Below are 11,237 nucleotides of genomic sequence, written 5' to 3' on the forward strand. Positions count from 1 at the left end.
GCATGCTGAAACGCGGCAAAAACTTTGTCGCCTTGCACCATCATTACCTGCTACACTTAACTTGGATTGAACACACACACACACAAAGATAGGCAGGGCGAATTGAGACAAGGACGGAAAAGCAAGGTGAACCATTGGTGGCGTACTACATTCCAAGGATGTAGGAAATATTGGGGAGAAACAAAGATGATCTCATCTTCAGACATTCTTGAACATATCTGTCTTTCATTGAGGTTGTCAAGTACTGTTGTTGCAGATGTTCAGTCATATTAAGTTTGAAGCCTGAAGGCTTCCCAAAGCCGGAAAGGCCAAAGGATGCCCCCGAGCATGAGGGTGCGCAAAAAGAGACGCAAGTGAGGCAGCAGTGGGAAAAGCGGAGGAGAAGCAGCGGGAGCATCAAAAGAAGATAAGAACATTCCCAGTCATGGAAAGTGAGACTGCTGCTTCTTCTCAGCGCCAATGAGGAAGAGATAGCAGGAGGGGGAGGAGTCACACCTGCAACCAGGCTGATGTTGTCATGCTAATCTTGATGTCTTCGCTCTGTGCATTTTTCCCAAAACAACAGATGTTTGTAGGGAACACTATTTAGTGTATAATCACATCCAACCTAAGAGATGAAACACAAATTTTGCAGTCCCTTTCCGCCAGGGGAACTTCCATGGCGGAATCCTACTGAGGTGGTTCAAAAAAATCAATTAAAATAGCTACTGTAATATACGCAGATGGATCACAATGAAACTTGGTAGCTATATTCTAGAAATCTATATGCATCGATTCCTGAACCCGCTTAGTACTATTTATTTGTCTCAGAGCTGATTAATTATGTTCAATCAATGCAGACTTATTGTTGCCTTTAGGTTCTGAGTTAGCCAGTAGAAGAAGTCAGGAGGTCATAGTTCATTTTGAACTTGTTTTTGCACAACAGCCACTGTCATATGTAATGTAGCGTTACAGCCACCGTTCCTTGTGATTTTTCAGAGTTACTAACATATACAGTTCTTTATTGGAGAAACATGTTGCTACAAAAAACACAACACGTAAATTTATATCAAAAACTAGTAATGTGGCATGATTCTTGAGATATGTTGCCACTTGTCAGTGGTTTCTTTGGACAGGAAATAACATACTGCTAACATTAAGCACAATGTTTGTTGTTGGCGAGGGGCTCAAACAATGACACAATGGCACGATAAAAGTCGCCACCCCTGCCGCTATAGTGCTAAATCAACCAGCAGATGACATAAAGGCTCAAGAAGAGAGGCAACATTAGGATTAAAGTTTCCACAGTGCTGCTTGAGTCATGATTACATTGCAAAAATTGGCATCAGCAACTATATACTTTTCACGAATTGTAAAAAATAAATTAGCTGAGCCAACTTGCCTGAACTGTTAGGTGCTGGCTTGAGCTATTATTTATGATTTTGTGATGTTTCGGTGTCTGATTAATTTCGATGAGAAGACGCAGTGGTGGACCGTCAGGGCCTGCAAGGCCTTCTCTGCTGGCCCCAAAAAATATCTGAATCACAGACTGATGTTAATTATGTTTTGTCCATGAAAACTTATTAATAATTCCAAATTGTCTGTCAGCTTCCTTTCATTGCTTTTCCCCTGGTTGCGCTGCTCCCAGATGTGTCTTTTCATATTTAAGCCTCTAACCAATCACATTTCAGCTATTTGTTGAGGCCTTCACAGTCAGTTCTGCAGGCTTTGCTGCATATAACAAGCGACGATAAAACTGTTGCTTTAACCAATCAGATTTCGATTTGGCGACCCCAAGGCCTTGTCGCAGGCGTAGGGATACGTCATTGCCTTCTCGCAGGCGTAGGGATACGTCATCGCTTTCACCAACTATGATTGGCTAGTGATAGAGTGGACTAGCCAGAGCTACCAAACTGTATCTGGAGCGAGCTGCACAAGCAAATATATTGTTGTGCTGATTTAATAGCGGTTTTGTCAACCCGCAATGGCTGAAGGAGAAGAAATTGATTTTTTTGCAGATTTACTGTCAAAGCCATTTTCGAGACGGACTTTTCAAGAAAAAAAAGCTGGACATCATTAAGAAAGGTCGGACAACTCCGAAGCAAGCAAGCCTGTCACAACCGGGAACGAACATTTTCAGCACTAAATCGAATAAAAACGTCTGCCAGAAATACGACAGAACAGGCTCGACTTTCAGCATTAGCTTCGATGGCGATAGAAAAGGAGGAAAGAAAGGAGGATGGATATTGTGTACAGGTAAAAAGGATTTTTGGTGAGTAAAATATGGCTATATTTCTATATAATATTTCAATTGTATGAGGTTACTATTGATGATTTTTATGTGTCACAGCTGTAGCTGCAGTAGAGGTTTTATAGCCTTAAAATAGTTTTTGAGGGTTGGATTGATTCCGACAGCTGAAGGCGTCGCTAGGAAATTCACGGACCGCCACTGAAAAGACGATTACTATGTTTAGAAAAGAATATAACTCAGACAGGTACACAGCATAACTGAAAGTATTTGCTACAGTGCATACTTGATATGTTACATCACATTCTCAATATAATGAATTTCAAACCGTCAGAAAATGTAAACAAATACGGTAGGTTTGGTGTATTTCATTCCAAATTTGACGCAGACAAGAAAGAAAATGGAAGTATGCTAAACCAAGACTAAACAAAGACAAACGCCGCTTAATTTGCTCTTTACTTTCATGTCTTCTTCCGAGAAGAGCACCTTGGCAGCCACTGTAGCTCTTGCACACACATAAGTCCTATTAAGGTCAAATGTGTTGCTTCACTCTCAACACGTCCATTTTCATTCCCACTACACACTATGAAAGGATGAGATGGAAGTGTGCATATGTTATATGACGTCAAAGACGCATACTGTGTGCAAATAGAACATTTAAAGCAGCAGGGCGTAGTTTTGACCTCCCAGAGCTGGTGAAAATTTACTGTCTTCGACCCGTGATTGGCCATGACTCATCACTTGACTTTGTGGCACTGTTGTTTCTCCACTATCGACGCCTTTGCTACCAGCCGCCGTGTATTTTATTCATATGTTTCATGCTATTTTGGCGCAGTTTTGGATTATGGTATTAGTCTGCTACTGAAACACAAAATAATATGTTTCATGAGTGTTTTCACAAAGGAGATAAGGTGGTAAACCTGATAAATAAAATGCCTCATCAGTAATTACTAGTACAGTGATACTTTTTGCACCGGTTTATCGTAATATAACAAACAAATTTAAATGAACTTGGCTTACGATGCAGACACACTCAAAAATAAGTTTAATCTAACCTTACACTAAACTTTATTCTAATTTTGTTTTACATTCTTATACCATTCTTCTGGCCGGGTTGGCTCTGATTGTCTTTTGGAAGATCACCAGTGCATTTTGCAGAAAATCCAAGCTAAAGTTAAATAAATAAGTAAAATATAATGAAAAAGCTCCAGGTCAACTTCTCTGCTTTGTAAACCTATTATTCTTTTACTCTCGTTCTTGCCTGTGGATGCGCTTTTTTCTCTCACGGTGACTCGACTGCATGGAAAACTACAGGGTGCGTACAAAGGCCATTTGAGAAAATTGATTTACCTTTCAATTACCATCTGGAAACAAATGAAAGAGGGAGAACAACAAAATAGTATAGTATACTACAAATAGTGAAAATAAATTACAATGGGGTGTCTGCGAACTAATAACAGATTATTATTATTAGCATTTTCAACGTGCTTTTAACAAAAACTAATATAACACTAATATAAATACAACACATCTGGCATGAAACTAAATCTATCAAGCAGATCAACTGGTTTGGGTAGGTTTTTTAAATTAAAAAACATCCGCCCACAGAAAATAAATGCTTTAGTTGTCTCCTATGTGATAAACATTTGCATGTGAAGTCAAAATGACCCACAGCATGCTTATTTGTTGAACATCTTGGTTGTTGAATCTCCTCCCAAAACAAAGATTACTGGAAAATATGTGGTAGTGTGAAAGGCAGTTGGATTTCAAGTATTTATAAATAAATAAAAACATCTTTTTCAATGTACACACAACGTATAGATTCTCATGTTTGGGTCATGTTACGCACAACCCGCTGAATACAATTCGGTCCAAAATGGCACACAGTAATGCTCATTTTGCCCCCCACCACAGTTACCCGGAACTTAAAAATATCCTTGAAAATTCATATTTTTGTATTTTTCGTTTATTTATCTGGGCATGTGCCGCCTCGTGTAGAGGTTCACTCGTCTGACTTCGGTGCAGGCAGGCGCGGGCTCAATTCCCGCTAGTGGAGGAATGATTGGGAGTGCGGATGGTCGTTTGTCTCTCTGTGTGCCCTACAACTGACTGGCGACCAGTCTAAGGTGTAGTCTGACTTTTGCCTGAAGACAGCTGGGTTAGGCTCCAGCAACCCTCGCAACCCTTTCGAGGATGGACGGTATGGAAGATGAATGAATCAATGAATGTTATCTGGGGATATTGACATGCTCAGGGTTTTTCATAACCACTATGGTAAATGTTGCAAAACATTAACCATACAGAAGCTTTCTGGTCCATGTGTGCTAATCACTGGAGAGATTGGAAGTGCATTACGGGGCTGATGCCCAAGATCTGGTTTTCACAGGTCACGTTCCCTTTTTTTTAATGCAAAAAGTGTTCTATTTCTGTCGTGTTGGTGTCACATTATTCTGTGATGCCATAATGGGCTGATTCTCGACCCTTTTACTCTTATATCATAGTTGTTATGTTTATGAAGGGCAGTCTACATGTTACACATCCTCATCTCAACATGCATATGTCCAAAACAACTTGCGACTCGACCCCATCCGTCGCGTGGCTTGGTCTGTGCTTGTTGTTGTTCTGCTACTGTAACCAATTTCCCGAATATGGGATGAAATAAAGTTCTAATCTAAAAAAAAAAATCTAGATGGTGCCTCTTTCATCCCTTTAAGGCACTTGCCGCACACAGGATATTTAAGCTCCACCCCTTCTAGTGTGTGTACAGGTTGAGGCAGGTTCACACGCATTCCACCTACACTTTGCATGGGGGGGTCTTTGGCGACACACACTTAGAGACACAAAGCAGCGATAAATGAAGGGGCCCGTCCAACAGAAAAACTACACTACATTCTTGAGAAGACATAAAAGCTTTTTTCAGTGTGTGTGTGTGGAGGGGTGTAGGTGGGGGTGTGCGTTTGGTTGTATAATATAGACGTGATAAGAACAGAAATTGGAAAACTAGCTGAATGCACAAGTTATGCCAGCGCACAATGTGTCATAATCGCTACATTTTATCATTTAATTAACTTTCAATGGTGACAGTATGGTTGGGAGTGCTAAAGGTCATCTGTGTCTCTCTGTGCCCTACGTCTGACTGGCGACCAGTCTAGGGTGTAGTCTGCCTTTCGAACGAAGTCACCTGGGATAGGCTCCAGCAACCCCCGCAGCCCATACGAGGATGCGCGGTATGTAAGATGAATGAATGAACTTTTAAGATCTTCAATCTAGAACTCCTGCTCTATATTAAATCTTTGTTAACTCTACAGGAGTAGGTTTCAATAAATAAAAATTCGAAAAATACGCTTGCTGTTGTTTAGCATTTTGGTCAAATTGAAGCTCCAATTTTAGGTCAGCATTTTGCTCACCAGTTAGCTGGAACAGAATCTTAGTACAGTACCTGTCCAAGGTTCAGCGTGACATTGACTTGGTTGAACTCGGTGTTGCGTGACAACGGTGGGCTCTGCCACCATCGCTCCGTGCCATCAATGGCGTTGGTGATGGGATGTGCACGGTCGCTATCACCATGGCGACAGATGTCACAGTACTGACCCTGAGGGGACACCAAAATATTAACATTGTCGGTCACTGTCATAACTATGGTAACTATTAAATAATCAAAAGACATAAGGTACATCCTTGGTCAATATTTCTGCAAATGCAAAAAATACCCTTACAATAACGATCAAGAAAAGTGATAAATCAAATTTCTGGAATGTATTCACATTTTGAGTAGCCTTTGGTAGTGAAAAAATAAATGAATAAAAGAAATGTCACGAATTAGTACAATATTTAGGGATAATACTGTTGAATGCTAAAATGTGAGCTGGATAAAAAAATTAAATTAAATTAACATATTGGGCTAGTAGCGATACTTAGCAATCAAATCTCGTATACATTTCAGTGTTGATCATTTGACACAAACATTCTACCGCAGTCAGCAAATATCAATAAAAAGCACAGGAAATAATTCTAATAAATAAACTTTGAAATAATCCAAACAATCCTGTAGAGTTCAAGATGCACGCTTTAAGGCAAAGTTTGTGCACACGCAACCAAGCACATTAAAATCTCCTGCTGTTTTTAATTAACAAAAAAACCTCACTAACTGCTATCAAATAAAGACAGGATTATCCTGTTGAATGATGTGTGTGGAATGTTGTATTTACCAGATTTCAATTTAAATCTGAAGCCACACAAACCCACAGACAAGTGGGATTGGGTGAACATGCAAACTTTACACAAGAAGGCCAAAGCCCAGATTTGAACCCACAAACTCTTAACTCGTAGATAGATGTGCTAACCAGCGAGTCACTTTCCAGCGTTAGTTAAGTGTCGCATTTTTCAATTTAGCTATTTACACTGTATGTACAGCACATTTTTACAGCTGCTGTTGTTGTTGTTGTTGTTGGGTGTTGGAAAATATGTTCAGTAGAGTAAAGTTGAGAGAGACTCTGTGTAACGTGTCCAGCAAGGATCTGTAATGGTCCTCAAGTGATGATGAACTAGCAACGTCGCTTCCCTAAATCACCTGCAAAAGTTGCGCAGCCACCGAGAAGCCACCTCCATCCCCCACATGGTAGGACCACAAACCTTGTTCAGTGCAATCCTGGGGCTGACAGATAGAACAACCGGAGGAGGCTGGACTCCAGTTGGGATAATCCGGCCAGAGCAAACGCGCTACAATTGGCCGACACGGGTCAGTCACCAACAGGAATGTGGAGAGGAGGCGGCAAGCTGGATGGCCTTCATCATTAACCCATCAATGCCATCCGAAGCTTTTACCTTTTTCGAATAAACACGCCAACGGTATCAAATCGTCAACGGGTTAACATAACAAACTTTCATTAGCACAAAAAAGGCCTAGCGAAATCTTCATCCTGCAGAAGATGTCGCGAGTGAGCTTTCAAATCAACAACATGTTGAAAAGCCTTCAATTTATAAAACGTGCTAACAAGTTGTGATCAACACATTTATTTAAAATGCTATGAAGAAATCAATGCAATCAGAGTCCATCAACATATTACACGCCTCAGGTTTTTGAAGGTGATGCCCAAGATATAGTGACAAAGGGGAGGGGCCTCTTTGGAGCAACGCACTTCATTTGAAGTACGTGGAGTCAGGTGGGAAAGACAAAAGTGAAGGGGAACGAACCCAAGGGAAGGGAAAAGAGCAAAACAGAATAATAGGTCAAATGTAACATTTTTCCTGGGAAGTGCCCTAAAATGTTCACTTTGAGCCCTGCAATGTCATTGAAAGATGAGCATTCACTCCCAGTCTTCCCAGTTTAACTGATAGGGAAATGTATCTTTGTCAGAGGAAGGGCAATGGGTTTAAATAAAAAAAAGGATTTTAAAAGTTTTCCTCTTTTAATATTTTGGCCTCCTATAAACCCAATTATAAAATGTTATGTTTAGTTGGAGGGCAGCCCGGCGGAAAGTGGTTAGCGCACCGGCCTCACAGTTCTGGGGTCGAGGGTTCGATCACAGGTGGGTCCTCACTATGTGAAGTTTGCATGTTTGCTTGTGTGGGTTTTCTCCAGGTACTCTGTTTTCCTCCCACATCCAAAAAACATGCTTGGGAGGCTAGTTGAAGACTCTAAATGTCCCCCTAGGTATGATTGCGAGTGTGAATGGTTGTCCATCTCCTGCCTTGCGATGGCTGGCCACCAATTCAGGGTGTCTCCGGACTAGTGCCCGAAGTCAGCTGGGATCCAGCACCCCCCACGACCCTTGTGAGAATGAGCGATTCAGAAATTGAATGAATGTTTACTTGGGTTATCTTTGTTTAATACACTTGTTTGATCATCTTAAACACGAAAGTGGATGAAATTATGGAAACAATTTGGAATGTATGTATGTTAATGTGCAGTATTTAAAAATAAAAAAAAATAAAAAAACTTAGGTATTTTATTTGGCCACGCCATCAGTTCGGTTTGGTGGAGCTCACCTGGATGGTCTGTCCCGGGTCTCCGGACACAGGGCCGCCGACCAACTTGCAGTAGAGGTCGGGTACGCTCTTTCCAGCCTCGTCCTCCCCGCAGGTAGCAGTGGCTGTAATCTTGGTGCCCTCCGCCAGGTTGAAGTACGGCGGGTGCAGGCTGAAGCCATTGACACCACCGCCATCGCCACTCGGGACCTCCTGTTCCGACATCGGAAGCAGGACCAAAATCAAGAGCGGTAAAGAGAGCCGCGTGAGCAGCGCCATCACCGAGACCACCTGCGCTTCGGTGGGGGGAAATTGAGGGCTTCGCGCTAAAGTGAACTGGGAAAGCCGCACGACGAGTGAGGAGGAAAAACTTGGCGACGTGCTCGCGCGTCCTTTGTGCGCCTGCTCTGTCCGTGAGAGAGTGCGCGCGCGCACACGCGCCTGTGTTCCTCCCACTTGAGTCACGTTACCTGCATACTCGTGCCCGCGCAAGAGGCGATAGAATAAAATGGTCACTTTGTTCATTTAATAACTTCAATGTTATAGATCCGTTGTTTTCAAATCTGTGACACTACTAAGTAACAATTCCAATATTTTTTGTCTCTATTTACTACCAGTAGAAGTAGAAGTCTTTTTAAAGAAAAAGATACTACTGCAACTCTGGGGGCGTTACACACTATAATATATAGTTTGGTATAGATTTTTTTTGAAAATCTATAGTATTACTAATTGGAAATGTATTTTATTTACTATATTTCTTACTATTAATTTATTTATTTATGATTACAACGCAGGAGGGTTACACACTAATATGTATTAGTATAGATTTTTTTAATCTATATTATTAATTGGAAATATATTTTATTTATTATATCTAATTAGTCATTTATTTATATTTACTTAACAAAGTATACATACTTTGCTAGGTTTTGACAAAGTAGAAGCCACTTAAACATTCCGTACTTAGTATCTTAAATTAAGAAACTTCTTTGAATAGAAGTGGTTATAATTTATAAATGGATAATTTCATGGTTATATATTGCAGGACGTAGCCGGCGCGGTGGACGAATGATTAGCACGTCCACCTCAGATTTCTGAGATCGAGGTTTCAATCCCCAGTGGACTCCAACCTTCCCGTGTAAAGTTTGCATGTTTTCCCCGTGCCTGCGTGGGTTTTGTCTGGGTACTCTGATTTCCTCCCACATCCCAAAAAACATGCATGGTAGGCTGGTTGAACCATCACCACCAGTGACAGACAACACACTGTCCTTAACTATCAACCCTATTTCATGAAAGCACTTGTTGAATGTGGTTTGTTTCTATTGTGCTGTTAAACAAGCTTTCCTCTTTGTTTTAGTGCATGCGTTTCTTAAACACACTATGGTCAGAGGTTGAGGAACAAGACTGAAACTTCTCAAGCACTGTTCATATCAGAGGGCACTTTTTTTTTCCTTTTACAAAATAACTACCAGTACTTCAACACTCTACTTTCTGACATCGTCTGGCCCTGTTCAATGAAGACAAAGATGCAAGTAGAAAACATTTGATTCACCGTGGAGCCTCCTCGGAATTCATTGTCTAGAATTTAATTTTGGCCCAAACCCAAATTCCAGAAAAAAACATTCATTCTGAGTTAAGACGCACTGACTGAAGACGACTTCCAGAATTCCTGGAATGCTCCAACTACTTCCGCTCTGGATTGAGAAGATTCAAGCACGTGCACTCACACATAGACACAAAGTGATCTTTGAAGTGATGCCCTTGGGGGGGGTGACGGCAATAGACAAGTACATGCATGTCCTTTTTTTTGTCTCCTTCAACCAAACATCAACTGGCCTCCTTTACTTCTCTGATACAGATCACCTCTGCTCTTATTCTTCTTTTGTGATCAGCTTTATCCCCATCTCTACACCTCTCTTTCCGGGCATGGAAAAGGTCATAGAGGTGTGCAGTTATTGTTTACAATATTATTGGCCTTCTCCCAGTATGACACCCCTGCTTAGTTGCTCAATGTGTAGTTGATTCCACAGGACAGGAACATGTGAGCGAACGCCCTGTTTCCCGTTGATTGTTTATAAATTATAGTAGGAATAAAGTAACACTAGCCAGCATCCTGTGAGCAAGGCGTACTACGAGGATTGAAATGTGTGATAGCATAGGGTGATAAAAGTGCGCTTGGCCGTGTGCACTATAAGGAACCACAAAAACCTCACAAGGGGGTGCTGAAGCCTATCCTAGGAACACCCTGAATTGGTTGCCAGCCAATCGCCAGGGACAATGAAACAGCCACTGACACGCAGACTGCCACTAAGTGGGAATCGAACCAAGACTGCCCGTACCAAAGTCAGGCAGAAGAATCACTACACCAGTGGTCGGGAACCTTTTTGAAAGAGAGAGCCATAAACAATTCCTATTTTCAAATGTTATTCCTTGAGAGCCAAACACACAATTTAAAAGTCAAAAATACATGAAAATGTATTTTTTTTAGTCATTTTACCACTTTTAAAATACAAAGACTGAATTATTTTGACAACGTTGTTATGCTTTTGCTAATCAATGAATATCAATGAGTTCAATAAGTATCAATGAGAGAATGGATGCAGAAGACTAATAAAAAAAATAAATGCCACAGTGCCGACGTGACACTCCTATTGGTGCATTTGGGACTTGGCTCTCTCACCACTGGTTTCCATATTTTAGTTCAGAGCCATATGCACTCATCAAAACACATCGAAAACCCCATAAGCATTTAAAAATTAATATTAATTATGTATTATACTAGTTTTACATTAGTAAATACCAATATACAGAGTTATTAACGTGATATTATAAGCGACAGGAACAGGCTCAACAATGATGCTGATGGCCATTTTTCTCAAGTGTGAAGTGAGGCAAGGAAGCATTTGGCCTGTTGTGGCATGCCTGCCGAAAGCTCGGAAGTTGTAATCAAGATTGAGTGTCTGTACTGCTCTGAGAGATGAGCTCACTCAATTATTCCCTACCAGGCATCAGCAGGACAAGAAGTATCATTTACCTGAGGGGA

The 11,237-nt window shown here is 41.1% G+C and overlaps 1 protein-coding gene across 1 annotated transcript in view; it reads right to left on the minus strand.

The window, feature by feature from the left end:
• The window catches only part of lama5 (laminin, alpha 5), a 43,954-nt gene extending 35,363 nt beyond the window's left edge, over positions 1-8,591 (minus strand). Inside the window, exons 1-2 of the mRNA XM_077600987.1 lie at positions 8,216-8,591; positions 5,667-5,819 (exon numbers count right to left, since the gene is read on the minus strand). Coding sequence (XP_077457113.1) covers positions 5,667-5,819; positions 8,216-8,473 — 411 coding nt within the window. The 5' untranslated portion in view covers positions 8,474-8,591. The remainder of the gene's footprint in view (positions 1-5,666; positions 5,820-8,215) is intronic.
• Positions 8,592-11,237: the final 2,646 nt, after the last annotated feature.

Source organism: Stigmatopora argus, chromosome 1, assembly GCF_051989625.1.
Source record: "Stigmatopora argus isolate UIUO_Sarg chromosome 1, RoL_Sarg_1.0, whole genome shotgun sequence".
Classification (NCBI taxonomy): Eukaryota; Metazoa; Chordata; class Actinopteri; order Syngnathiformes; family Syngnathidae; genus Stigmatopora; species Stigmatopora argus.